This window comes from Hippopotamus amphibius, chromosome 17 (assembly GCF_030028045.1).
Source record: "Hippopotamus amphibius kiboko isolate mHipAmp2 chromosome 17, mHipAmp2.hap2, whole genome shotgun sequence".
Taxonomy (NCBI): Eukaryota; Metazoa; Chordata; class Mammalia; order Artiodactyla; family Hippopotamidae; genus Hippopotamus; species Hippopotamus amphibius.
The window spans coordinates 41,897,580-41,924,229 of NC_080202.1; the positions used below are offsets into that span (position 1 = coordinate 41,897,580).

Below are 26,650 nucleotides of genomic sequence, written 5' to 3' on the forward strand. Positions count from 1 at the left end.
CTGGTCATTTATTTAAAAAACTAGGTCATTTGACCTGTAGAATTTCCCACATTCTAGATTTTGCTGATTATAAGCCTATGATGTGGTTTAACTTGTCCCTCTAACCTTTATTTCCTACCAACCAGACCTATAGGCTCAATCAAAATCAGGTTCAATTTCTTGGGAAGAACACTTTACAGATGGTTCTGTGTACTTTTATTACATCACTTCAGGAGGTACATGATGTGATTGTGATTACTTTGTAAGAATAATGTAATAAATGCTCACTGAAGAAAATTTAGAAAGTAATAAACTTAGAAAAATTTAAAATCTCCAGGAAAGAAAATACATCACCCAAATTCTCATCTCTACCCATCTAACCACAAAATCTCAAGGCCCTCCTGAGATTAATTCATTTACTAATATATCAAGTATTTATTGTGCATCTACTGTGTGCAAGCATTGCTCCTGGAGACAGAACTACAGCAGTGAACAAACGAAAGCCTGCCCTCATAGAACTTACATTCTAGTTCTGGTAGACAGTTGATGAGAAACAAAGATATATGGGAATAAGTGCTAAAAAGAAAAATAAAACAGGGTAAGGGGACAAGGAGTGCAGTGTGGGGGGAGGGGTGTATACAAGGTGGTCAGAAAAGGCCTCACTGAGAAGATGACACTGGTGGACAGCTGAGCAATGTGAGGAAACAAGCTGTGCAACAGTTGAGAACAGAACATTCCAGCAGGGGAAGCAGAAAAGACAGACTCTGAGCAGGACCATGTCCAGGGTTTTTCACGGACAGTGAGTAGGCCAGGGTCTAGGATGGAATGATCAAGGGGGAGGTACTAGTAGAAGAGGTGAGAGAGGTAGCTGGGAGCTACATACAGGCTATTTTAAGTCTTTAGTGTTTATTCTGAATGAGAGCTTCAGAAACTGATTTTTGGTAAAGTTCAGGCAAGACATCAGTGTATGTGACAGTAATGTGGTCCATTAAATCTTTAACTTCTTAGAAAAGGATCACAGGAAAAGCTGGGGGACAACAGCCTCCTTGTGAAAGATTTGGTAACACAACTCTCGCAATCATGGGGTTTCTGACGCAGCACCAGGCAATGAAAAGAAAAATAGCACAGTAAGTCAGGAAACTGGGTTTCTACTACAGTTCTCTTTGTCAGCAGAGTCATCTCAGGCCAACCAGTCTATCTGAACCTCAGTTTCCTTCTCGGTCACCCACTCTACCAGTCTCTTGAGGCTATTGTGAGAATAAAATTAAATGCTACTAGGGAAAATGTTTACAACCCGAGATATACCAATGTTAGTATGATTATTGGGACTGAATGTGATTTTAAAAAGAAAAACAAAGAGAACTCTGATTTGCTATTAAATCACTATTCATCAGATAGGCTAGATAGCAAAAGAAATTCTCAGTAAGAGAAATTGGATTTAGCTATGATACCAGATGGCTTTCATCCTCACCACTGACTCAATTCTGAAATAATTATATTTCAGTATGGTAATTAAAAACCAAGCTATACAAACATACTGTAAACACAAACTTTGAACAGATGAAAACTCTGATACGTAAAAAGGTAATGACTTGCTGAAAGAATAGCTTGAAGAGAGAATGGGAATGAAAAGAAAAAAGTTAAAATGTTCTCTTCTAGGTCCTGATGAGAGTAAATGTTTACTGTAAAAGTGATTCAAGTATTTTAAACACTTTTCAAACCAGGAAATATTTTAGGTCTACTGCATATTTATATTTTGAGCTTCCAACATGGTGATTGGAGAAAGAAGCTAGGTTAGGTTCAAAAAACAACCACCACCCACTAGGGTACACATTTTAACAAACTCTTCTGAAAGTCAAAGAGTTTATATACTCATGTGTAAAAAGTTAGAAAGGGGACCTCCCTGGTGGCACAGTGGTTAAGAATCCACCTGCCAACGCAGGGGACACAGGTTCAAGCCCTGGTCCAGGAAGATCCCACGTGCCACAGAACAACTGAGCCCATGTGCCACAACTACTGAGCCCACAAGCCACAACACTGAGCCCACATGCCACAACTACTGAAGCTTGTATGCCTAGAGTCTGTGCTCTGCAACCAGAGAAGCCACCACAATGAGAAGCCTGCACACTACAACGAAGAGTAGGCCCCACTCGCCACAACTAGAGAAAGCCTGCACACAGCAACAAAGACCCAATGTAGCCAAAAAATTAATTAATCAATTAATTTAAAAAAATTTAATGGACTTCCTAGGTGGCGCAGTGGTTAAGAATCCGCCTGCCAATGCAGGGGACACAGGTTTGAGCCCTGCTCTGGGAAGATTCCACATGCCGCAGAGCTACTAAGCCCGTGCGCCACAACTATTGAGCCTGTGCTCTAGAGCCCGTGAGCCACAACTATTGAGCCCGTGTGCTGCAACTATTGAAGCCCACGTGCCTAGAGCCTGTGCTCTGCAACAAGAGAAGCCACTACAATGAGGAGCCTGCACAACACAATGAAGAGTAGCCCCTGCACGCAGCAACTAGAGAAAGCCCATGAGCAGCAATGAAGACTCAACACAGCCAATAAATTAAATAAATAAATAAATAAATTTGTATATTAAAAAAAAAGTGCCATCAAAAAAAAAAAGTTAGAAAGAACTATCAATTATCAGAAATAAATACCAAGGGACTTCACTGGTGGCACAGTGATTAAGAATCTGCCTGCCAATGCAGGGGACATGGGTTCAAACCCCGGTCTGGGAAGATCCCACATGCTGTGGAGCAACAAAGCCTGAGAGCCACAACTGCTGAGTCCATGTGCCGCAGCTACTGAAGCCCACTTGTCTACAGCACGTGCTCTGCAACAAGAGAAGCCACTGCAATAAGAAGCCCACACACCTCAACAAAGAGTAGTCCCTGCTTGCTGCAACTAGAGAAAGCCTATGTGCAACAACAAAGACCCAACGCAGCCAATAAAAAAAATAAATTTTAAGAAAAAGAAAAAGAAAGAAAGAAATGCCAATAATGACTCAGAAGCTAACACATGGAATTTTAGCTTGAGACCTCAAAGAAGCTGGAAACCTACCCTATAAGTTACCATACATAGCACTGTTTCCAGTCACAATCAGGAATCATTTTTTAAAATAATTAATTAATTAATTAATTTTATTGGCTGTGTTGGGTCTCCTTTTGCTGTGCACGGGCTTTCTTTAGTTGTGGTAAGTGGGGGCTACTCTTCGTTGCGGTGTGCGGGCTCCTCATTGCTGTGGCTTCTCTTGTTGTGGAGCATGGGCTCTAGGTGCATGGGCTTCACATGGGCTTCACTAATTGCAGCACATGGGCTCAAAAGCTGTGGCTCACGGGCTCTAAAGTGCAGGCTAAATAGTTGTGGTGCATGGGCTTAGTTGCTCCGCGGCATGTGGGATCTTCCTGGAGCAGGGATCGAACCCATGTCCCTTGCGTTGGCAGGCGGATTCTTAACCACTGTGCCACCTAGGAAGCCCCCACGAATCATTTATTAAGACATAACTTCAAATTGTACTATTCTAGGCAATGTTAAAAAGAAAAATGAACTAGATATGATTCCCATCCTAGAATTTCCCATTTAAATGAATTTAAGGTTAAACAGCAACCAGGAAGAACAGTTTTAGTTTAAAAACCCAGGTCTATTTCTAATAGAAAACAGATTGAAAAATAAATAAATAAGAAGCTGGAAAATACACAACAGTTGACTGAAAATAAAAATTTAACATTAACTTTCATTCTCACATCTTTAATTTTTATGTATCTGAGTTTTTTAATTGATGGTTTAATTTGCCAGAATGAGAAAGAACATTACATTATTATGACTAAGTCCCAAGGAAATGTAAAATAAATGGACCCAAATGCCATACTATTAAGGACATTTTGATCACTCTTTGTAATTATCATGAGTGAGTTTTATGCTTTTTCAAAAGCTATTTTTTTCCCCAAATGTCATTTCCTGCTTCCGTGGCGCTGATGCTTCATAAATTAGGCTGTAAAGCTCATTTAGCTCTGGTTCTTGTTTAGCTGAAATGTTGAGGGGCAGGGGAGTGGAAGGTAGGTTACTTATAAATCTTGTTTCTCTCTGAAAACACAACTTGCATATTCTTCAATCTTATTTACTTGACTCCAAATGTGAAAAACAACTTTCATGAAGCACAATGGAAAAGTATAACTTTCCAATTTATTTTTTGAATAATACCCACCACTATCGCCATGTTAAAAACCACTAAATTATCAAAGAACCAATTTAGTTTATTACTTAATACCGTCAACAAATATTTACTGAGTGGCTACTATGTACCAGATACTGTTCTAACTACTGAAGATATGAAGTAAATAAAACAAATAAAACCTCTGCCCCTGGGAGTATATATTCTGTGGGGGTTGAGAGAAAGGATAAATAAATTAAACAAAATGTCAGATAGTTATGAGTTATGGCAAAAATAAGCATTCTGGAGGAAAGGGGGATAAGGGGTGTGTTGGGGGTGGGAGTGTTACAATTTTAAATCAGGATTGTCTGCTTCTTTGAAAGATGGTATTTCAATCCAGATTTGTGAGCCATGCAATCACTAGGCAAAGAACCATTGCAGACAGAGCAGGAAGCATAAAAGCACAGAGGCAGGAGAATATGCCACATGTCTGAAGAGCAGTGAAGAGGCCAGAATGACCAAAGTAAAGAGAATAAGAGGGGAGAGGGTAGTCAATAATCCTTCTAAATTTCCTTTCTGGCTTTTCACCAAGAAATTCTGAGGTACGGTTTTCAATTTATTTTGTAGATTTAAGAGATACCATTGAGATCATCTAGTGACTTCCTGGGGTTCACAACCTTTGTGGTACCATGGACTCCCTTTGGCAGCTGGTAAAGCTCATGAACCCCCTTCTTAGAGTAGTGCTTTTAAATATATAAAATACAAAACATAACATTACATAAGAAACTAATTGTATAGGAATACAGTTCTATGTATAGGCCTCCAAGGGTCATGAAGGGTCAGCAAGTTAAGACCTCCTGAATCCACACAATATAACTTTATGGGGTGATAGAAATGTTCTATATCTTGACTGGGTTACACAGATATATACACTTGCCCAAACTCACAGACCTGTACACTTAAGCTCTCTGCATTTCACTGTATGTAAATTATACCTCCATCTAAAAAACCTTTAATATTCTAGTCCCCTCCTTATTTTGTAGATGAAGAAAAACAAAGGCTCATTCAAAAAGTCTAAGAGGTGGGGAGGGGCAGTATAGGGATGGGAGGGTGAGAGGTACAAACTATTAGGTGTAAGATAGGCTACAAGGATGTATTATCCAACACAGGGAATATAGCCGATATTTTGTAATAACTATACATGGAAAATAACCTTTAAAAACTGTATAAAAAATAAAAAATTTAAAATAAATAAATCAATAAATGGGGGGGGCAGTTAAAGAAACTTGCTAAAGGCTTTGAGGACTTGAAGTATTCTTATTTAAATATACTACAGGGCTAGTTTCAGCCAAAGGTTCTCCCAAGACCTACCCACTCACTCACACCAAGTATTCGTGATTTTATTTTGCCATTTTTAACTACGTCCTTTCCAAGTGATCAGGCTGGTTGCAGAGCTGGATGAAAAGCCCAAGTGCCACTTAAGCTAAACCACATCCCTGCCCCAATGTTGAATCGATCAAGACAGTCTGTGGACATTCAGGACAGGGGGCCGTATGTGTTGAGGCGACACAGAGGGAAGGTGAGAGTGGAGAAAAAGAAGTAATTTCCTATATTCCTAAAGCTCTTCAGTTAAGAAAAGCAGCAACTTTAATAGCTTAATCTTAATAGACATTATAATTTTTTTCTCCTTTCTATCTATGGTCAATTCTGTTCATTTGCATCGGATATAATCATGTAAGGAAGAATCTCAAATGAATAAACTCTTGACTTACCATATTGGACACTCTAAGATTTTCTGCATAGCATTAAGGACATTTTGTATTTCTTCAACGCGATCCGCAGAAAAATCCATTTCTTCCTGTTCCAATGAACTTTAACATATGAACTTAAATATATATATGTAAATAAATCATGTTAAAAGGTTTAAAAGCTTGGTTTCATTAAGTGTCATTTAAGATCAAAATGCTTTGGTATCAGATCAACCATAGAACTGATGACAAAAACCTTATTTTAAAAAAATTCTAAAAATTTTTTGTAATTAAGACCATTATTTAAATGGTCTTAATTTTTTAAATGGTCTCTATTTTTTCACATCTAGCCTCCAACCATTTCCTTTTGGTCTTTTCCTTTCTCCAAGAATGGGAAAGCTACAGTGGGGTGACTGACTGAGTGAGTGGTGGTAGCCTCCTATTTCTCCAATCATCCCGGCTGTTTTCTTTTTCTCGCTTAAAATCAAAATCAACACCAACCAACGCTCCCCACCCCTGCGCTTCCCCAGTGTTTCCCACTGGCCTGCACTCATCTCAGGATCCTCCTCAGGCACATCTATGCCAGCAGCATCTGTGCCTAGGCAGGCTCGCCCCTCTGCTTCCTTCTTGTCCCTTCTCAGAAATGCATAAGAATCCAGTTCTTAAGGGCTCTCCCTCCCACAAAATCCTGTCTCCTCCTCTTCCCAGACACATTCCTGCCCCCGTTTTCCCTCTGGGTCCCCTTCTCACATATACCAGCCCGTTTTTATATGTATCATGATGTCTCCCCTCAAGACCCATCCCAGTCTCCATCATCAGGATTCCCCCTCGGACACACCCTGACCCCTCCCTTATCCTCAGCGCCTCCCCCCGACCCCGTGACCCACAAATTACCCCCCTCCCCACGATTTCCCCAGACTCAACGTCTTAGGCTTCTCAGGTTCCATTTCCGCCCGCCCCTTGCCAGATAACATCCATCTTGCTCGCCTTCAGGAGTCACCTCTCCCCGGCTCTCTCCACATCTGTTTACTGCCTGTCCCTCGGAGCATCCCTCTCCCTTCCCTAGGGTTCTCTCACCTTTACCCAGTGCAAAGCGTCCGGGGTTCCCGGGCGCAGAGCCCCAGTTCTCTGAAAAGCCCCCCAGACGGTCCTCGGTCACGAAAGCTCACACGGCGCAGTCGCAGTTTCAATTAATCTGTAACTCCCGCGCTTTCCTGTTGCCACGGAAACCGGCCGCTGCCGCCTAGCGAGAGCCTCTCAGAACGCGGGAAAGAAACACGTTAAGGAAGGGCGGAGCAGAAAGAGCCGAGTCTCTCGGGGCTCCGGATTGGTCACCCATTTTTTCCCTGCGTTACGTAATTATAAAGAGACGGAAGAGAAGGAATTCTCCCGGAGTTTTCTAATAGGTGTCCGCCCCCTTACCTCTACCTAACAGTTGCGGCTTATTACGTCACAGTGATAGTTGTACTAGGGTCGGACTCGCTACCTGAGGCCCGAATATGAGCGCAAGATGGTGCCTAAAAGAGTCACAGGAAGAAGCCCGGTTCCCTCATCCTCTCCGTCGCAATGGAAGTCTCCAGTTTAGGTAAATAAAAGGGTTGTGGGGGGAAAAACTACGATTTCCAGCATGCATTGCGGATCGAAAGGCCTTGGCCGCAGTGTTCCTTGGAAACTGTAGTCTTATGGAGAGGAGCTTCCGACACGGGAAGCGGGCACGAGTCTCACGACAACCCAGTTGATAATTTGAAGAGCTTCGCGCGCTTATGCACGTCAACAGATATGGATTGGAGTGTTATGTATTCGTATCTTGAGAGCGGATAATAGGCTAAAGAACCTACAAGTCCTAGGAAGACTACAATTCCCATCCACCCCCGCGAGTCTCCGGTAAGTCGTCCTCGAAGGTCTGGGACCTAAAGGAATGCGTCGGGTGCCGCTTTTACCTGGGAAGGGGAAACCGGCCCGCGGCTGCGCACTCGTAGTTCCCCCTTAGCCCCAGTGTTTGTTATTGTTGTGAGGGTCAGGCTGCTCTTGCCCCGCCTCCGCCAACGCATCTTCGACCAATCAATGGGGTGGTATTTTTGAGGGACAAGTTGTAAGAACCAATCACCTTGTCGTAAACTCAGAGAAACAGGGGACTAGGCCCTGTCTCTCTCCGCCATGTTAGATTCACCCCGCAGGGACAGCAGCAGAGCTGGCAGCGAACCGTTCTTGTACTGGCCTGCGGCAGGCGCCCCCCGGGGGCGGGAAGCTGGTAAGGAAGCAGCTGCGATTACCTAGGGGTAGTGTCACGTTGCACTGAGAGGGCTTGGGGAAGTTCAAGGGAGGAAGTCTGCAGAGAAGAGGGGCGACTTCTTCCGTGTCTGGGGGCGGCTGATCTTTTCAGTGACCGGATGGGAGAGCCGTTTGTGTTGTGAGGGGCCGAGAGGGCGAATACCACCAGAGGGATGGAGGGTCCGTGGCTCAGAACGCCTGGCTTCTGCTGAAGGACGCCAAGACTCCCCCAGCACAAAGAGGGCCTAGGTGAAGAAAACAAGAGCGAGTTCTCAGTGGGTGGTGACACTGTCTTGGGGACATGGAGTGTTAGGGAATGATAACTAGAAGACTAGGATTCAGTCTTCAGGAAAAAAAAAATGGCACTACCCACACAGCCTCCTCACTCCCCCTCATCTGACTTTTGGAGAACCTCATAAGGAAGTCTCCATGGTCAGGGACCTCTGATATTGGAAAGGCACCGTTTTTCCTTTTTATGGAACACGCAGCTTTCAGGTCACACATTTTAACTCCAGGATAGCTTGTACAGGCCCCTGGTGGAGACAGTAATCAAAGCTCAGGTTCCCAGGTCAGCTTCATTAAAGGGTTTTTTTTTTTTTTTTTTTTTTTCATTAAAGGGGTTTTTGATATCCTGGAAAAATGGACAGAGGAAAAGCTGATTTGTGTCAAGTGAAGCTAAGCCAGTGGCATGAACTTAATATAATGCCACTTAATGAAAGCTGAAGGCCTAGGCCCAAGCTACCTGACACAGGGACAGAGAGCACTAACCATAACTTTGGTATTTCCACAAGTTCAAGACTAATGCTCTTGCTGAAAGAATTTTTACATCTAAGGCAAACAGAAATAGGCAGCTCTTTATGAAGACCTGGATTTGGTTCAGCTAAACTAGACTCTCCCACTTCCTGTTTTCTCCTCCCCAGTGAACCAGCTGGATGAGCTCCAGAGTATGTAAACTAATTTCCAATTGTGTAATTTAAGAAGAGGGGAAAGAAGATTAGTTTCCTTTTGGACTCTGAAAAGTGTGCAAGTGTGTTTCTCAGAAGTTGAAAAGTGAGAATGTGTTTTAAAATATCCCCTTATGGCTGAGTGAATCAGTCACTTAATCTCCCTGATTTTTTTTGTGCAAGATTCCAGGGAGTTAACAGGAGTTCTGTTCAGATTTTAAGGACCCCAAGAATTGCATGCTATATGAATGAAATACTAAATGTCAGCAGGATTGGTGCTAGAAACTATTTTGGTGGTGAACTTGGCTCTAGGTAGAGACAAAGAGTGGAAAAAGTTGGAGAGTGATTGTCTTTGGATTAAAAAAAAAAAAAAAAATCCCTGATCCTCAGAGAGTTCAAGGACCTTTTTAATGACATTCTCAGTTGTGTTGTTTCACAGGGCAGTTTATTATATTGTGCAAAACAGGACTCTTTCAGGTTCTAAAGACTTTTACTATAATAAATTTTATATTTGGGTACTGTTATGAAAGAACTGGCATACACATTTTTACTTGATTCTTATGATAACACTGTGAGGTTAGCAAAGCAGAGGTCTTCGACCTATTTTACAGATTAAGGAACTGAAGCTCAGGGGTTAAATGACTTGCTCACACTTATGGCTAGCAATGTGCCAGAGCTGTGTCTGGAACCCAAGTCTTCTAAACTCCTTCCTCCCTTCATTACGCTGTAAACTCCCAAAAGAGACTTAGTCTTGTTCCTCTCCGATGTCCTGTGCCTGGAGCAGAACCTGGCTCTTTGTAGATGCTTAGTCAAGATTTGTTGATGAATATATCTTAAAAAATATATATATAAACATATAAAAAAATCTGGCCTTTTTCATTACAACTTATGTTTAGATTTAAACAAACTACTTTTTAAAAATAAATTTGTTTATTTATTTATTTATTTATTTATTTATTTATTTATTTATTTTATTGGCTGTGTTGGGTCTTTTTTGCTGTGCATGGGCTTTCTTTTAGTTGTGGTTAGTGGGAGCTGCCCTTCACTGTGGTGTGCGGGCTCTTCATTGCTGTGGCTTCTCTTGTTGTGGAGCACGGACTCTAGGCACATGGGCTTCAGTAGTTGCAGCACATGGGCTCAATAGTTGTGGCTCACAGGCTCTAAAGTGCAGGCTCAATAGTTGTGGCACACAGGCTTAGTTGCTCCGCGGCATGTGGGATCTTCCTGGAGCAGGGATTGAACCCGTGGCCCCTGCATTGGCAGGCGGATTCTTAACCACTGTGCCACCTAGGAAGCCCCCAGACTACTTTTTAATAAAGTCATAAAAAGATCTAACAACTCATAAGTAAACAGGATCCTTAAAATTCTTACCTTTTTAGAGGTAAATACTCAATGATTTTATGGATGAAATGATGGCTGTCAAAATAATTCAGTAGGGAAAGGGCATTGCCATAACAAGATTAGTCCTGAGTTGATGATAATTATGGAAGATAGTTGATGGGTCCATCAGAGTTCATTGTATATTAATCTCTCTTCTTTTGTAAAGGTTTTCATTTCCCCATAATAATTAGGTTTTTAAAAATTAGATTTCTGTAGTTTGGTTAAAACATTAATTGACTATAGCCAGTCCATATTGGGGAGATGGACGGGTATATATAAAATGAGGGTAGCTTTGAGTTGAACATTGTAATTAGATGTTCACTACTCTCCACTTTATGTATATTTGAAATTTTCCATAAAAGAAAAAAAGTAGACTGCAAAAAAAAAGTGTGAACCTAAACGAGGAGTGTTGAATGCTACCCCTGTGTAGTTTCTTGGCTAGTGTTTCAGTCTCTAAATTGTTAAATGGGTCTAATAGAGATCCTGGGTTGTTCAATTTAGGAAAAGGCTGCTTTTCCAAGAAAAATGTAGAACATCACCTTCAAACTTTAGGAATGTAAATTCTCCAGCGGTAGAGATCTATACTTACTTATCTTGGTATCCTACTAGGAGATATGTAACAGGTACCTGTTAAGCAATCATTATAAAGTTCAAAGAATACTAAAGGATTTTACAAATGTTAGATGATTTCTGTGAATGTGGCCAACATTTACATTTTCTGTGCAAACATGGCAGTGAGATTTGTTTTAAACCACCCACTAGACTGTAAATAGCAGAAGAGCAGGGACATTATCTTCACATCCACTGCTGTGTCCTCTTAGCCAAGCCGGCATTACGTCCTCACAAAGTATTTGTTGAATGAATGTTTATGCAGTTTATAGAACCCTTTCTAATGTGTTTTTCTCTCTTTCACCCATCCTCTCTTCTCTAGCCCCACAGCATGGAACCACAGGTTACTCTAAATGTGACTTTTAAAAATGAAACTCAAAGCTTTCTAGTTTCTGATCCAGAAAATACAACTTGGGCTGATGTGGAAGCTATGGTGAGTGTTACTTTGTTTTGTTTCTCCTTCCTTTAAGCATAGATATTTTTTCTAAAGGTAGCTATTTTTAGCTGTGCTTCCTAGCTGTGAAAGTCTGTCATATTTACCATTTCTGGGCCTCTCGGAATGACTCGGTAGTCATGTAGGAGATATGCCCTGGTAGAGGAAACAAACAAATTCATTTTGAAGAGTTTAGAAAGGAAAGGTAAAATTATTTTTTTAAGTAAGATAGGACTTAGAAATCCTGTTAATTTTAGAAATAGCCTGAGGAATGAATTGGTGTAGACCCCATTCTAACCAGGCCTCAGATGAATGTTCTCTTGCTTGAGAGCAGATAGGTTACTGTGGTTTTTGAACCACACTGTGGTTTTGTGTTTTGCGAGAGCTGATCAATTGCTTTTATTGCTAGGTCAGAGGATGAGTATCTGAAAGTTGAGCAGGAAAAACTCCCACAGGTGTTCAGACAGCAGCTCATCTATTACTTTCATCCTTGTTAGTGATTTTCTTCCTCTTGGTTTGCCCTTTGTACTCTTCTGTTTTTGTTTGATTTGCAGTAGTGAATGTTTTACTTCCTGTGTAACTGTGTCTAATGAAACTCTTTGGTAAAAACCTAGTTTTACCTGGTTGGTAAAAACCTGCTTTTATCTGGTTATGTGTTATGGTAACCAAAAAGGTTAAGAAATGGTGGAGAGACCTCAGAAGATGATCTGATCTAGTCCTCTGTCTTACAGGAAATATTTCTGTATACTACCCTGGACAGATGTTTATCCAGAACGTTGGATCTTGCTTGTCAAATGATCTGAAAATCAAACACGGCTGTCTTTTCTTTTCCTAGTAATTAAATGAGCTGACAGCTTGCCTTTTTTCTTTGTTGTAAATTTTAAATGATAAAAGTGTAATGCATGCTCATCATGAGAAGTGAAACAGTCCAAACATATATAAAGAAAACATTAATATCCTTCTACTCCCTACCTATGATTCCAACCTCTTTGGGGTAACCAGTGTTAACAGCCCTGTATGTACTTCTCACATTTTCCATGTTCATACAGGTATCATACTGTACTGTAAACATTATTCTACAACTTGCTCTTTTTTTTTTTTTTTTTTAAAACAGGAGACAGACGAGCAGTGGTTTATTAACATGCATACCTCCTGTGTACATGAGTGTACTCCACGGATTGCTTTTTTTACCCAGCCTGTATTACAGACACAGTTCTCAATGAATAGATAAGGATCCAAGCTCCTGGTGATATTATACCACAGTTTAAACATCCCTTATTGAAAGATTGTTTCTAGGTTGTTGTTTTTTAATTGAGATATAATAGACGTATAACATTATATTAGTTTCAGGTGAACAACCTAATGATTCTGTATTTGTATATACTGCATAATGATCACCACAGTAAGTCTAACATTCATTACCACACACGGTTAGAAATTTTTTTTATTCTGATGACAGCTTTTAAGATCTATGCTCTTAGCAACTTTCAAAGGTACAATATGGTACATGTTATTAACTATAATCACCATGCTTTACATTACATCCTTATTTATTTTATAACTGGAAGTTTATACTTTTGAGCACCTTTACCCATTTTATCCACCTCCCATTCCCTGCCTCTGGCATTCACCAGTGTGTTCTCTGTATCTGTGAGACTGAGTTGTTTGTTTTTTTGTTTGTTTGTTTTTGAGAGTTGGAGAACTCAGGTTTATTAAGCCCACGGTCCCAGACAGAGCTAACGCTCTAAAGTTTTGGGGCTGTTTGTTTGTTTTTTTTTAAGATTCCACGTATAGGACTTCCTAGGTGGCGCAGTGGGTAAGAATCCGCCTGCCAATGCAGGGGACACGGGTTCAAGCCCTACCCAGGAAGATACCATGTGCCGCGGAGCAACTAAGCCCATGCGCCGCAGCTATTGAGCCTGCGCTCTAGAGGCCATGAGCCACAACTGTTGAGCCCATGTGCCGCAACTACTGAAGCCCATGCACCTAGAGCCCGTGCTCTGCAACAAGAAAGGCCACCGCAATGAGAAGCCCACGCACCACAACAAAGAGTAGCCCCCGCTCACCGCAACTAGAGAAAGCCTGTGTGTAGCAATAAAGACCCAACACAGCCAATTAAATAAACAAACAAACAAATTTGTTTATTTAAAAAAAAAGATTCCACATATGAGTGAGATTATATGGTAATTCTCAGTCTGATTTATTTCACTTAGCCTAATGCCTCAATTTCAGAAAGGTTGGTTGTTTTCTTTTTCCATTTACCACTATAAAATAAACTACAGGAGATCTCTCTTTGTATATATAACTTATGTACTGTTCTATAGGATAAAGTTTCCCAAAGTGAGATTAATGGGTCACAAAGCAGGTGACTTTAAATTTTAATAGATACTGCCACATGCTTTGCAAATCAGTGGTAGGACCCCACAGAAGCACATGACAGTGTCCTGAATCTTTATCAACATTGGATGTTTTTGTTTTTGGCCACAGTGCGCGGCTGCGAGATCTTAGTTCCTTAACCAGGCATTGAACCTGGGCCCACAGCAGTGAAAGCCCTGAGTCCTAACCTAATTCCCTGGACTGCCAGGGAATTCCCCAGCGTTGGATGTTATAGCTTTAAAAATTGTCTTGCCATTCTGTTGAGATGACATCTCATTGCTTTAGTATAGGTTGTTCTGACTACCATTACGGTTAAATGTCCTTTCATATATTTATTAGGCATATCTGATTTCTTCTTTGAAATTTCTGTAGATTTTGGCCCACTTTTACCAGTTAGGATCTTACGATCAGCCGTTGCTTTTTGTGTATTGCAGATATTAACCCTTTGTCTCTTATTAGCTGCAGATATTTTCCCCAGTCTGTCTTCTGACTTTTATTTAATGTAAAGTGTTTCATTTTTATGTAGTGAAATATGTCCATCTTTATTTTATGACTTCTGGGTTTCTATTATAACCTGTCTTTTTGATAACTTGATCATATAGTATGTACATTTCATTTGCAGGTAAAAGTTTCATTTGATTTGAACACTATTCAAATAAAATACCTGGATGAGGAAAATGAAGAGGTAAAGTATGTTATGGTACCCATGACCAGGTATCCAGAATAGGGATCTTATTTCTCTAGAGGGATGTGGAGCTCAAAAAGTTCAGAATAGTGTTTATTTCATTTGTGTAGGAGTTTAAATGTATTTGATAATTGCATATTCTAAGCCAGCTTGTGGCATCTGAGATGGAGTTGAGAAATAGGGAAGAACACTGAAGAAGAAAATGTGAGAGAGAACTTAAAGCTATATAATAGTGATCTTATGTGCAACTATATCACAAGCTGCTATTTAGTTCATAATAATAATAATGGCAAACCCTTACTGAGTGATTAAAATGTGTCAAACAACAATACTATGTATGTATACACTCTTATCATCATCTCCATGAGGAAACTGAGGCACATAGAGTTTAAGTAACTTGCCCAAAGGGACAAAAGCTTGGAGGTAGTAAAGTAGGGTACTACACATACTCTCTGGTATACATACTTTATACCCTCTGGCTCCAGAGCCCAGGCTCCTAGCCACTGTATTATACTGCTTCTTAATGTACCTGAAATAAAGGAGGATATAATAATTAAGTAATGAAATTACTTAATTATTCACAGTTATTTCAGATACTGGACAAGCTGAACCCCTGACCTGAGATTTTGCATCTATCCTGTGAGGCTGAATATGCTGAATTAGTTGATGAGAGGATTATAATTCACTGTTGCTTTTTTTCCTTTTACAGGTATCCATCAACAGTCAAGGTGAGTCCCTAAGAGAACCTACTCAGCTTTAGTTAAAAGCCTTAATCTGGTTATGGGCATTAGTGTTTCCATTTACACTCAAATCTTGTTGCATTAATTATTTTAGAGTAGGATTTGGTATGCAATAAATGCACTCACTTACCCATGGGCATTAGTTACATAGGAGATCTTTATTTTATAGCAGTTTTTTGTGTATAGGTTGATGCCTTGATTGGACCCAAAGGACAGCTTTAATGAGAGGTTCTCTTATATTTAAGATGCTAATCTTTTGAAAACATGTTTCCCAGTTCAACACATTTAACTTGTTCTCCTGGTATTGCTTTTGTCCTTGACTTGGTGTATAAGTTAAAGTCAACTTATAAATAAGATGATTGGTTGTTGAGAGCACGGGGTGCATTTTCTCACAGGAACAATGTTATATTTGAAGATTAGATTCCCAGGCTAGTCCCCAAAAGCTTATTTTAACCAGCTGAAATGATAGTATTAACACTATCCTTGAACTCCCTTGAGTCCTGAGCTTCACTAAGCCTAGTGTGAGGGAGCTGGGCTGAGTTTTTGTAACTGGAAGACTAGTAGCAAAGAGAGGGATTTAAGGGGGAGAGGTAATCTGCAAGTAGCTTCTATTTATGATGGGATGAGAAGGGAATTCGTCAGCAAAAAGATAGTAGCTGTTCGTGTATAAAGACTGTAAGCTGAGAATTCTGAAAAGTAAGAATCGACTGTGCTTAATAGAATCTTTTGGGCTGGTAAAAGAATTTCACAGTATGTATTCTTTTGTTCTTTTAGGAGAATATGAAGAAGCACTTAAGGTAATGATTATTTCATCTTATTTTCCAATAATTTTTAAGATGTTTGTAAACTAAAACTTGAGCCTGAATTCCATTAGCCATGGGGAGAAACTAATGACTATAAACACAGCAAAACCCATTTTTAGGGAGACTGATGAGTTCAGCGTACCACTCAATAAAAGGTACCTCCTAATATAAAGATTTTTTCTAGTATCATTGCATCTCATTGATGGTCTTAATGCCTCTGTCTTGGAATTTCAAAATTCCAGGAACTCTCTGGAATGATGCTTTCTGGATCACATTTTTCATCTCCTTCCTTCATGTTGTTCCCTATAGAATGTTACACTATACTGTGGAAGAACTTAAGGTATAAATCATCCAGTTATAAACAATCTCTTGTATGTCAGTGATGAATTAGAGTATTCCTCAAGGTCACTTATTTAAGGTATGCTAAGCTGACCCTTCACTGACTATCCTTTTTGAACTTCTAATCCAGACCAAGCCATTTTCCATAATCACTTTTTGTCTAGGGAGGAAAAGACAAGATTTTTTTTTAAATCAGGAGCTAGATTTACCCTTCTTGGTTTTCGGTCAAAATTGCTATTCTGCATGCCATTTGTTTCAGAAATTTAGCCAATGTTTTCTTGTTTTTTACTCAGAAATCTTTATTTACCAGCCACTGTCTTGGTATTAGGCATTCAGGCCCTTTCCTGGTTTCTCTTAGGTGAGATACCCATCACTCTTTTAGTAATTTCTCATAATTTCCCTCTGCCTCAGTTTTCATGTGCTCTTCCTATTTTCTCATTGCTTTTAAGTTATTCTAACATGATGCCTCCCAACAGCTCTTTACTCCTCTCCAGGTTTTTTGGCTTTTCTTTTTCCCAATTCAGAAGCTATAGTAGTTTCACTAAAAAAATCTTTTAAAAACTTCAGAATTCTTCTACCTTTCCCACAGCCACTATGTGTTTACCTATTCAGTCAGAAATCTTGGATCTCAGGGGTCTAGAGTAAGCTTATCTTATATAAGCTTGTCTTGCCCTAGGAAGCAAGACTTTTTTAATATACATTTTTTCTATAGTAATATATAATACTTAAAATCCCATGTTTATATTTTGACACAGTTCATTATAGTTGTTTCTTGAGCAGTTTTTTCCACAGACTCTACCAAATATTTTAGAAAAAGCTTCTTGATTTATGGTCTAGAATAGGAGTTGGCAAACTATAGCTGGTGAAATGGACATATACGTATGTGTGTATATATATATTTTTAATTATTTCTAAACATTGTATTTCATCTGAATTTAATACAATACAAAAGTATTATATGCTTGAACCTGTCACTCAAATAGAAGGTTCTTTCAGTTCTCCAGGCCAACCTTCCTTTAGAGGCAAATTAATAAGAAACAAATCACCTCACACCTGTCAGAATGGCTATCTTCAGAAAGACCACAAATAACAAATGTTGGAGAGAATGTGAAGAAAAAGGAACATTTGTACACTGTTGATGGGAATGAAAATTGGTGCAGCCACTGTGGAAAACAGTATGGAGGTTCCTCAAGAGACTAAAAATAGAACTACCACATAACCCAGCAATTCCACTCCCGAGTATATATCCAACAAAAACGAAAACACTGATTTGAAAAGATACTTGTACCCTGGTGTTCATAGCAGTATTATTTACAGTAGCCAAGATATGGAAGCAGCCTAAGTGTCCATCAACAGATGAATGGATAAAGAAGACGTGGTGTGTACACACACACACACACACACACACACACACACACAGAGAGAGGAATACTACTCAGCCATAAAAAAGAATGAACTTTTGTCATTTGCAACAGCATGGATATAACTTAGTGAAATAGGTCAGGGAAAAAGAGACAAATATTGTATGTTATCACTTATACGTGGAATCTATAAAATAACACAGAGACTTCCCTGGTGGTCCAGTGGCTAAGACTCTGTGCTCCCAATGCAGGGGGCCCAGGTTCGATCCCTGGTCGGGGAACAGAGCCCTCATGACGCAACTAAAGATCCTGTGTGCTGCAGCTAAAACCCAACACAGCCAAATAAATAAATATTTTTTAAAAATAAATAAACCAGTGAATATAACAAAAAATAAAAAACAGACTCACAGTACAGAAAACAAACTAGTGGTTACCAGTGGGAAGGGACAAGAAAGAGGTAGGGGATTATAAGGTGCAAACTACTAAATATATAATAAATAAGCTACAAGGATACATTTTACAGCATGGGGAATTCAGTGTGTGTGTGTGTATACACCACATCTTTATCCATTCATCTGTTCATGGACACTTAGGTTGCTTCCATATCTTGGCTATTGTAAATAATGGTGCTATGAACACTGGGAGATACATATATATATTTCATAACAACTATAAATGGAATATAACCTTTAAAAATTATGAATCACTGTGCTATAATACACCTGAAACATAATATTGTAAATCAGCTATACCTCAATTTAAAAAAAGAAAGAAGGGACTTCCCTGGTAGCCCAATGGTCAAGACTCCACGCTTCCACTGCAGGGAGCATAGGTTCAATCCCTTGTCGGGGAACTAAGATCCCACAAGCGAAGTGATGCAGCCAAAAAAAAAAGATGATACTGGCCCTTTTTACTAGAGCCTTCAAACTGCTTCTCTTTTTTTTCCTCCTAATTCTTGTTCTTTAACAGCATGCGTAGCTTGTACCTGTTCACATAGTTCCTGTGTTTTTATATATATATATATGTAAATTTATTTATTTATTTTTATTTATTGGCTGCATTGGGTCTTCATTGCTTCACACGGGCTTTCTGTAGTTGTGGAGAGCGGGGGCTACTCTTTGTTGTGGTGCACAGGCTTCTCATTGTGGTGGCTTCTCTTGTTGCGGAGCACGGGCTCTAGGTGTGCAGGCTTCAGTAGTTGCGGCTCGAAGGCTCATTAGTTGTGGCTCATGGGCTCTAGAGCACAGGCTTAGTAGTTGTGATGCACGGGCTTAGTTGCTCTGAGGCATGTGGGATCTTCCCAGACCAGGGCTCGAACCCATGTCCCCTGGGTTGGCAGGCAGATTCTTAACCACTGTGCTAGCCTGGAAGCCCTTCCTGTGCTTTTCGATTTGATGTTTTCTTTTTATTCTTTTTTGGAATAGCAAGAGAGTTTACTCTTAAGCTACATTGTTCTTCTGGCCAAGGCTGCTCAAAGCTATGATATTCTTCAGACAAAGCCTGGTCAATACTACATTGGTCTTCTACCAAATGTTGACCTGCTTATTTTTCTGACAAGGACTGGTCAACTTTTCTAGGTTGCTTCCTGAGTCTTTACTCTTCAACTAATTAGAGATGTTTCAGATGATCAGGATATAAATCTGTGAACTGGGATTCCTGTGAGGTTTGAGCCTTCATTTCTCGCCATAGCAGTTTCTTATAATTTTGCTGACTTTTTAGTTTTCTTCAAAGTGTAAAACCTTCCCTCGTGAACTTTCCCCACGAAGGCCTACAGATGCTACAAATGATTGATAGGTCACCATGTCCTCTGTTTCACGTTCTTTTTTTTTTTTTGGCTTTGTGTGGGCTTTCTCTAGTTGTTGCGGTGCATGGGCTTCTCATTGCGGTAGCTTTTCTTGTTGCAGAGCACAGGCTCTGGGTGCACGGGCTTTAGTAATTGCTTCACACGGGCTTAGTAGTTGTGGCACACGGGCTTAGTTGCTCCATGGCATGTGGGATCTTCCCGGACCAGTGCTCGAACCCTGTCCCCTGTATTGGCAGGTAGAGTCTTAACCACTGCACCACCAGGGAAGTCCATGTTTCACATTCTGTTTTCTGAATCTTGCCAGTAAAACTCCTTCACGGCGTGTCCTAAAAATCCCTATCTGCCACCGTGGTGCCAGCGTCACCCTGGCCACGTATTTTTATAAATAAAGTTTTATTGGAACACAGTCATGCTTGTTAACCATGTATTGTCTGTGGCTACTTTTGTGCTACAGTGGCAGAGTTGAATAGTTGTGACAGAAACTGAATGGCCTGCAAACCTAAAATACTTATTATGTGGCCCTTTAAGAAAGTTTGTGGGAAACTTCGATGGTAGTCCAGTGGTTAAGACTTCACCTTCCAATGCAGGGGGTGCACATTTGATCCCTGGTCGGGGAGCTAAGATCCCACATGGCTCACTGCCATAAAACCAAAACATAAAAAAGAAACAAAAAAAAAAACAGAAGCAATATTGTAACAAATTCAATAAAGACTTAAAAAAACAGTATAAGAAAGTTTGCTGAACAAAGACCTACTGTATAGCACAGGGAACTATATTCAGTATCTTGTAATAACCTATAATGCACAAGAATCTGAGAAAGAATATATATATATAAACAAACATCTGAGTCACTTTGCTGTGTATCTGAATCATTGTAAATCAACTATGCTTCAGTTAAAAAAAGAAAAAAGAAACTTTGCTGATCCCTGACCTAAGATAATAACTTTCAGACTTTTTGGACATGGAATGCTGCTTTTAAGTGGAATCTTTAGAAGTCTAATGTGTGAAAATAGATAAAGGAAGAACAAATCTTGTCACTGGGTAACAAGTGGGAGGAGCTAGAACCCCATGGACTTGATCCTCTAATCTCTTCTTGGATGCTGGAGTACCTTCATGGAGTCCCAGATGCTCCTTGAAGTAGAGTTTTCAAAATAGGATATTTAAGAAGATGCTCTTCAAAAAGAGGTTACCAATTAAGCATGCTTTCCAAAATACTGTTCTTAGTAGGAAGGTAAACTATAGGACATAGCTTTAAGTTTCACAGGTCTAGAATTGACTTTTGAAAAGTTGAGATTAGAATCCGTAAGTGGAGTCCTACATAAAAATGAGTTAACAGAAAGTAACTAGACAAATTGTGGTAACCGGTTCACGATGTATACAAATGTCAAATCATTATTTGTAACCTGAAACTAATATATGTCAATTACACCTAAATTTTTAAAAATTAAACAGAAAAGTAGTAACCCAACTAATGAAAACATCTCACCTGTTGAAGAGCTACACTAAAAACCTTTTGTTTTTGACAAAACCATTGCTAGTTAACATTCTTGGCAAACAAATAGCAGGCTGAGTATTAACATATTTGTCATTTGATTTAATAAAGGAAGCATGAATTCTGATATTTTCCAACATATTTTACCACGCCTCTTCTGTTTAGGTGTCTTTGAAATTTTATTTAGGAAAGGAGAATCATACAATGTTGTTTTTAATTTCATAACATATGCTCTCAGATGGCAGTTAAGCAGGGAAACCAACTGCAGATGCAAGTCCATGAAGGCTGTCATGTTGTCAGTGAAGCCACACCCCCAGTTGGAGCAGAAAAACGACCAGTTTCAAGGACAGGGAAGAAGCCACTTGCGCATTATTCTTCACTGGTGAGAGTCTTGGGATCAGACATGAAGACCCCAGAGGAGCCTGCAGCACAGGTACGAAGGGAACGGACTTGTCTCTATAATTTTTCTAACCTGTTTCATTGTCTCTAGTCTAAGAGTTGAGATGTCCATCAAAGATTTGGGAGTTGTGACTGTCTCCATCTGACTTTTTAAAAAAATATGTATTTATCTATTTATTGGCTGCATTGGGTCTTTTGTTGCTGGGTGCGGGCTTTCTTTAGTTGTGGTGAGCAGGGGCTACCCCTTTTTTTTTTTTTAACTTAATTTATTTATTTATTGGCTGTATTGGGTCTTTGTTGCTGCACACGGGCTTTCTCTACTTGTGGCGAGCGGGGGCCTACTCTTCATTGTGCTGCGCGGGCTCCTTATTGTGGTGGCTTCTCCGGTTGCAGAGCACAGGCTCTAGGCGAGTGGGCTTCAGTAGTTGCGGCACATGGATTCAATAGTTGTGGCTCACGGGCTCTAGAACTCGGGCTCAATAGTTGTGGCACACAGGCTTAGCTGCTCCGTGGCATGTGGTATCTTCCTGGGGCAGGGATCGAACCCATGTCCCCTGCATTGGCAGGCAGATTCCTAACCACTGCACCACCTAGGAAGTCTGGGGGTACTCTTTGTTGCAGTGTGCAGACTTCTCATTGTGGTGGCTTCTCTTGTTGTGGAGCACTGGCTCTAGACTCGCAGGCTTCAGTAGTTGCAGCACGTGGGCTCAGTAGTTGTGGCTTGCGGGCTCTAGAGTGCAGGCTCAGTAGTTGTGGTGCACAGGCTTAGTTGGGATCTTCCCAGACCAGAGCTCGAACCCTTGTCCCCCCTGCGTTGGCAGGCAGAGTCTTAACCAGTGCGCCACTGGGGAAGTCCCTCCATCTGACTTTTTGAAACTAGTTACTTCCAGAGAGGAGCATGAATAGGGTGACATAAAGACTTCAGTTTTTCTTATACTATTTCATGCTCATTTTTTTAAACAATATATTTATATTATTTGACAAAAGAAACCTCAAAATAATACATTTCAGGAAAATTAAACAGAAAAAGAAAAAACCTGTCTCAGATTGTGTTTACTTGCAGCAGTTTGCACCTGCTCCACGTGACGCAGACCAGCCTCAAAACAAGCCCCCAAACTGGTTCACAAGCTACCTAGAGACAGTGAGTGTTCTCTCTGGCTTGGGTTTTATTTTATTTTATTTTTATATTTATTTATTTAGTTGCATCAGGTCTTAGTTGGCAGGCGGGCTCTTTAGTTGCGGCATGCAAACTCTTAGTTGCAGCATGCAAACTCTTAATTGCAGCATGCATGTGGGATCTAGTTCCCTGAGGATCGAAACCAGGCCCCCTGTATCCAGAGCACAGAATCTACCACTGGGCCCCCAGGGAGGTCCCTGGCTTGAGTTTTAGCAGCAGTGTTGGCACAGGTGGAATGTGGAAGAAATAGAAAGCTACAACCAGATGGCTGCTGCCGAATGAAGAGTGGTGGCTAATAATTTCCAGATTAGAGCAGTTCTAGTCAAGAAAGTTCCTAGCTTTCACAATGATGTACTAGAAAAAGGGTGGAGTTTAGTTCTAAGGACGTCAGGGAAAGGAACAAGTCTCTGTGCTTGAGAAGGAAGAGTTAGTGGTTTACTCATCAGAGGAGTTTTTGGTGTTTTCTTCGAACCAGCTTAGCTATGCAAGGGATAGACATTTTTTTTGCTATGTTTCTGTCCATGCATTTAGTAGCTATTATCTGTTTATTACATTCTTATCTTACACCAGAGATGGTGAAGTTGCAGGTCTATTTGATATTTTCGTGCCATTTTCCAGTCTTGGAACTGAGGGTTTTTTCCCCCGCCATCTTTTCTTTGTTCTAGTTCAGAGAGCAAGTGGTTAAAGAAACGGTTGAAAAGCTTGAACAGAAGTTACATGAGAAGCTTGTCCTCCAGAATCCGTCCTTAGGTTCCTGTCCTTCAGAAGTCTCAATGCCTATTTCAGAAGAAACACTGTTTTTGCCAGAAAACCAGTTCAACTGGCATATTGCTTGCAGCAGCTGCCAAAGGAGGATCGTAGGTGTGCGCTACCAGTGCAGGTAAAGCCATAACTTGGCAATGAATAGCTCTTAGTAGATCTTAGGGTGGGCGGGCCTTCTAGCATTCTGAGAGGTAAAGGATGTGCTTACCTCTGAGCATCAACCATAGCAGCTCTGGATTGGAAACAAGCTACTCTTCACCCACAAGAGAACTATTTGAAGGGTATTCAGATGGTTGTGTTCATATATACATTTGAATTAAGAGAGCTAGACAAAAATAAAGTTACCCAAAACAAAATTGGATCTCCAAGGATTGTCTCCGTATTCCAGATGCTTTCATATCTTATTTTCTCCCATAGATTGTCCTTTGAAATAGATACGGGTGAAGTGTTACTATCCTTATTATATTCATGAGGCTTGAGACATGGTATGGATGGGTGATGTGCTCAGGTTCTTACCTAGATGGTAATAGAGTAAATACGGAAGTCTGGGTCCATATCTCCCCACCTCAGGTACTTCCCACTGTGCCATTCTTTTCCTCACAGCCTCTGCCCATCCTACAATATCTGTGAAGATTGTGAATCAGGGCCATATGTCCATGACTCCAACCATGTCTTGCTGAAGTTGCGGAGACCTGTTGTGGGTTCCTCTGAACCCTTCTGTCACTCGAGGTTCTCTACTCCTCGTCTTCCTGCTGCCCTGGAACAGGCCAGGTAAAACCATACATGCATGGGATGCTTGTTCTCTGTTTGGCTTCTTGGTTTTGGTGACAGGGTGTGAATCACAAAACTACAAATAGTCTCCTGGGAATTCCCTGTTGATCCAGTGGTTAGGACGCCACGCTTCCAATGCAGGAGGCACGGGTTTGATCCCTGGTTGAGGAACTAAGATCCCACAAGCCGCATGGCACAGCCAAAACAAACAGTCTCCTTAGTTTCTGCTCCTTTCCAGTTGATGTGCAATGATGGAGATAATTATCCAAAGCTAATGAGATGGAAATGAGAACTACAGAAAGAAATTAAGAAACTAACCTAGAAGCTGACACTGATGGAGACCACAAGTGGCTAAAAATAGCTTCAGGATTTGTTTGTGAGATTTGTTTTTTAAGACTTGTGTTTTTTATCTCACAGGCTCCAGAAACAGGTTGACAAGAACTTTCTTAAAGCAGAAAAGCAAAGGTTGCGATCTGAGAAGAAACAGCGTAAAGCAGAGGTCAAGGAACTTAAAAAGCAGCTTAAACTCCACAGGAAGATTCATCTGTGGAATTCGATCCATGGGCTCCAGAGCCCCAAGTCTCCTTTGGGCCGACCCGAGAGCCTGCTGCAGTCTCACACCCCGATGTAAGCCCGGGGCCAGGCGGGAGCCGGCTCTTTAGGTCCAGCCCTCTAAAACTGGAACTTAAGCCAACTTCTGTCTTATTTATTGGTAACACATAACACCCAAACCCTTAAAACTTCCCATTTTCTGACTTGCCTTGTTGGCTTCTTCAGAAAAACAGAAACCAGTAAGGTTTAGAACCTGGCTGGTGTGACCTCTCTTCACAGTCTGGATTTGAAGCAAATGGAGCAAATATTTTTAAGAGCCCAACTCTCTAGTTGTTTAGTTTATGGACCCTTTTTAGTTATCCTCACCAGAGTCTTTTAGCTTAGAAGTCAGGTCCCCTTGGGTTTTTGTGGTGGTTGTTTTGGGGTTTTTTTTTCTTTTTTCTTTTTTTTTTTTTTCAGCCATGCCATGTGGATGTGGGATCTTAGTTTCCTGACCAGGGATAGAACCCGTGCCCTCTGCAGTGGAAGCACAGAGTCCTAACCACTGGAGCGCCAGGGAATTCCCTGGGTCCCCTTGTTTTTAAAAAAAATTTACTAGTTTTTTTATTCGTGGTGGTGGTGGTGTTTTCTTGTTTGTTTGTGGCTGTGATGCGTGGCTTGCAGGATCTTAATTCCCTGACAAGGGATTGAACCCCGGGCCTCAGCAGTGAAAGCGTGGAGTCCTAACCGCTGGACTGCCAGGGAATTCCCATTATTAGTATTATTTTTAAGGCACATGCATTAATTAGTACATCCTCCAGGGTCACAGTCTGCATCTCAAGCCACAGTATTGGGTATTCAGAAGGTGTCACATCCAACAGCAAGTGACTAAATTTCTGAATTTCTGTTCAGGCTCCCTTTGCAGCCCTTTGCCCCAGTTATGCCAACCCTCAGTGCAGCATTTGTGGATGAGAATTTGCCTGATGGGACTCACCTCCAGCCAGGAACCAAGTTTATCAAACACTGGAGGATGAAAAATACAGGAAATGTAAAGTGGAGTACAGACACAAAGGTATTTTTCCCCAAAAATGTGAAGATGAAGTGATTTGAGGTGGCAGCATGTTTAACTGACAAGCTTTCTTTCTCTTGTCACTATTCTTTTCAGCTCAAGTTCATGTGGGGAAACCTGACTTTGGCTTCTACAGAAAAGAAGGATGTTTTGGTTCCCTGCCTAAAGGCCGGCCACGTGGGAGTTGTGTCTGTGGAGTTCATTGCCCCAACCTTGGAGGGAACGTACACTTCCCATTGGCGTCTTTCTCACAGAGGCCAGCAGTTTGGGCCTCGGGTCTGGTGCAGTATCATAGTGGATCCTTTCCCCTCCACAGAGAGCCCTGGTAACATTGAAAAGAGCATGATCAGCTCAAGCAAAGGTGATGATCTCACCTGCCAGCAAGAGGTGAGCATCGGAAGGGGCGACTAAAACCAAAAGAGCCCACTCATAGCTTGTGGTTCTTCCAGAATTCTGGAGAGGCCAGCTTCTCCCCTCCCCCAAACACATCAGTATGTTTATATTGGGCCTAATCCTCAGGGGTTTTGTTTGCATGTTCTTCAGATCTTGGTGCAGGCATCCCTCAGTACTTTCATAATCTTTCCGTAGTGATGCGTGGCCAGCCTCTGTGCTGCACGAGAGAAAGCAGGGCTGCCTGGCCTGTGGACCTGCTGGGCTGATGCCATCTCTCCTGAATATTCCCTGTGTGTGTTTCCTAAATACTAATGACGTCTTAACCTGGTTGTTACTTGTTGCACAGTTTTTTAAGGCAACTTCCCTGTTTACTGCTTAAATTTAGTTACCCAGGATTAATGTTCTGGTTTTGACTGTTGTTATTATGGTTA

At 40.9% G+C, this 26,650-nt stretch overlaps 2 protein-coding genes across 7 annotated transcripts in view; one reads left to right on the forward strand and one right to left on the reverse strand.

The window, feature by feature from the left end:
- Positions 1–7,044, reverse strand: part of BRCA1 (BRCA1 DNA repair associated) — a 56,495-nt gene extending 49,451 nt beyond the window's left edge. The window contains 2 exon segments of the mRNA XM_057714392.1: positions 5,905–6,017; positions 6,958–7,044. Of these exon segments, the coding sequence (XP_057570375.1) occupies positions 5,905–5,984 (80 nt within the window). The 5' untranslated portion in view covers positions 5,985–6,017; positions 6,958–7,044.
- A 935-nt stretch (positions 7,045–7,979) lies between these two features.
- Positions 7,980–26,650, forward strand: part of NBR1 (NBR1 autophagy cargo receptor) — a 28,396-nt gene continuing 9,725 nt past the window's right edge. For 2 of the 6 annotated variants that reach the window (XM_057715074.1, XM_057715078.1), the window contains exons 1-12: positions 7,980–8,131; positions 11,407–11,517; positions 14,516–14,578; positions 15,288–15,306; positions 16,093–16,115; positions 21,356–21,550; positions 22,580–22,657; positions 23,359–23,573; positions 24,059–24,226; positions 24,644–24,853; positions 25,670–25,829; positions 25,923–26,213. In XM_057715074.1, coding sequence (XP_057571057.1) covers positions 11,416–11,517; positions 14,516–14,578; positions 15,288–15,306; positions 16,093–16,115; positions 21,356–21,550; positions 22,580–22,657; positions 23,359–23,573; positions 24,059–24,226; positions 24,644–24,853; positions 25,670–25,829; positions 25,923–26,213 — 1,524 coding nt within the window. In that variant the 5' untranslated portion in view covers positions 7,980–8,131; positions 11,407–11,415. The remainder of the gene's footprint in view (positions 8,132–11,406; positions 11,518–14,515; positions 14,579–15,287; positions 15,307–16,092; positions 16,116–21,355; positions 21,551–22,579; positions 22,658–23,358; positions 23,574–24,058; positions 24,227–24,643; positions 24,854–25,669; positions 25,830–25,922; positions 26,214–26,650) is intronic. The other 4 variants (XM_057715075.1, XM_057715080.1, XM_057715077.1 and 1 more) reach the window with 4 other exon arrangements.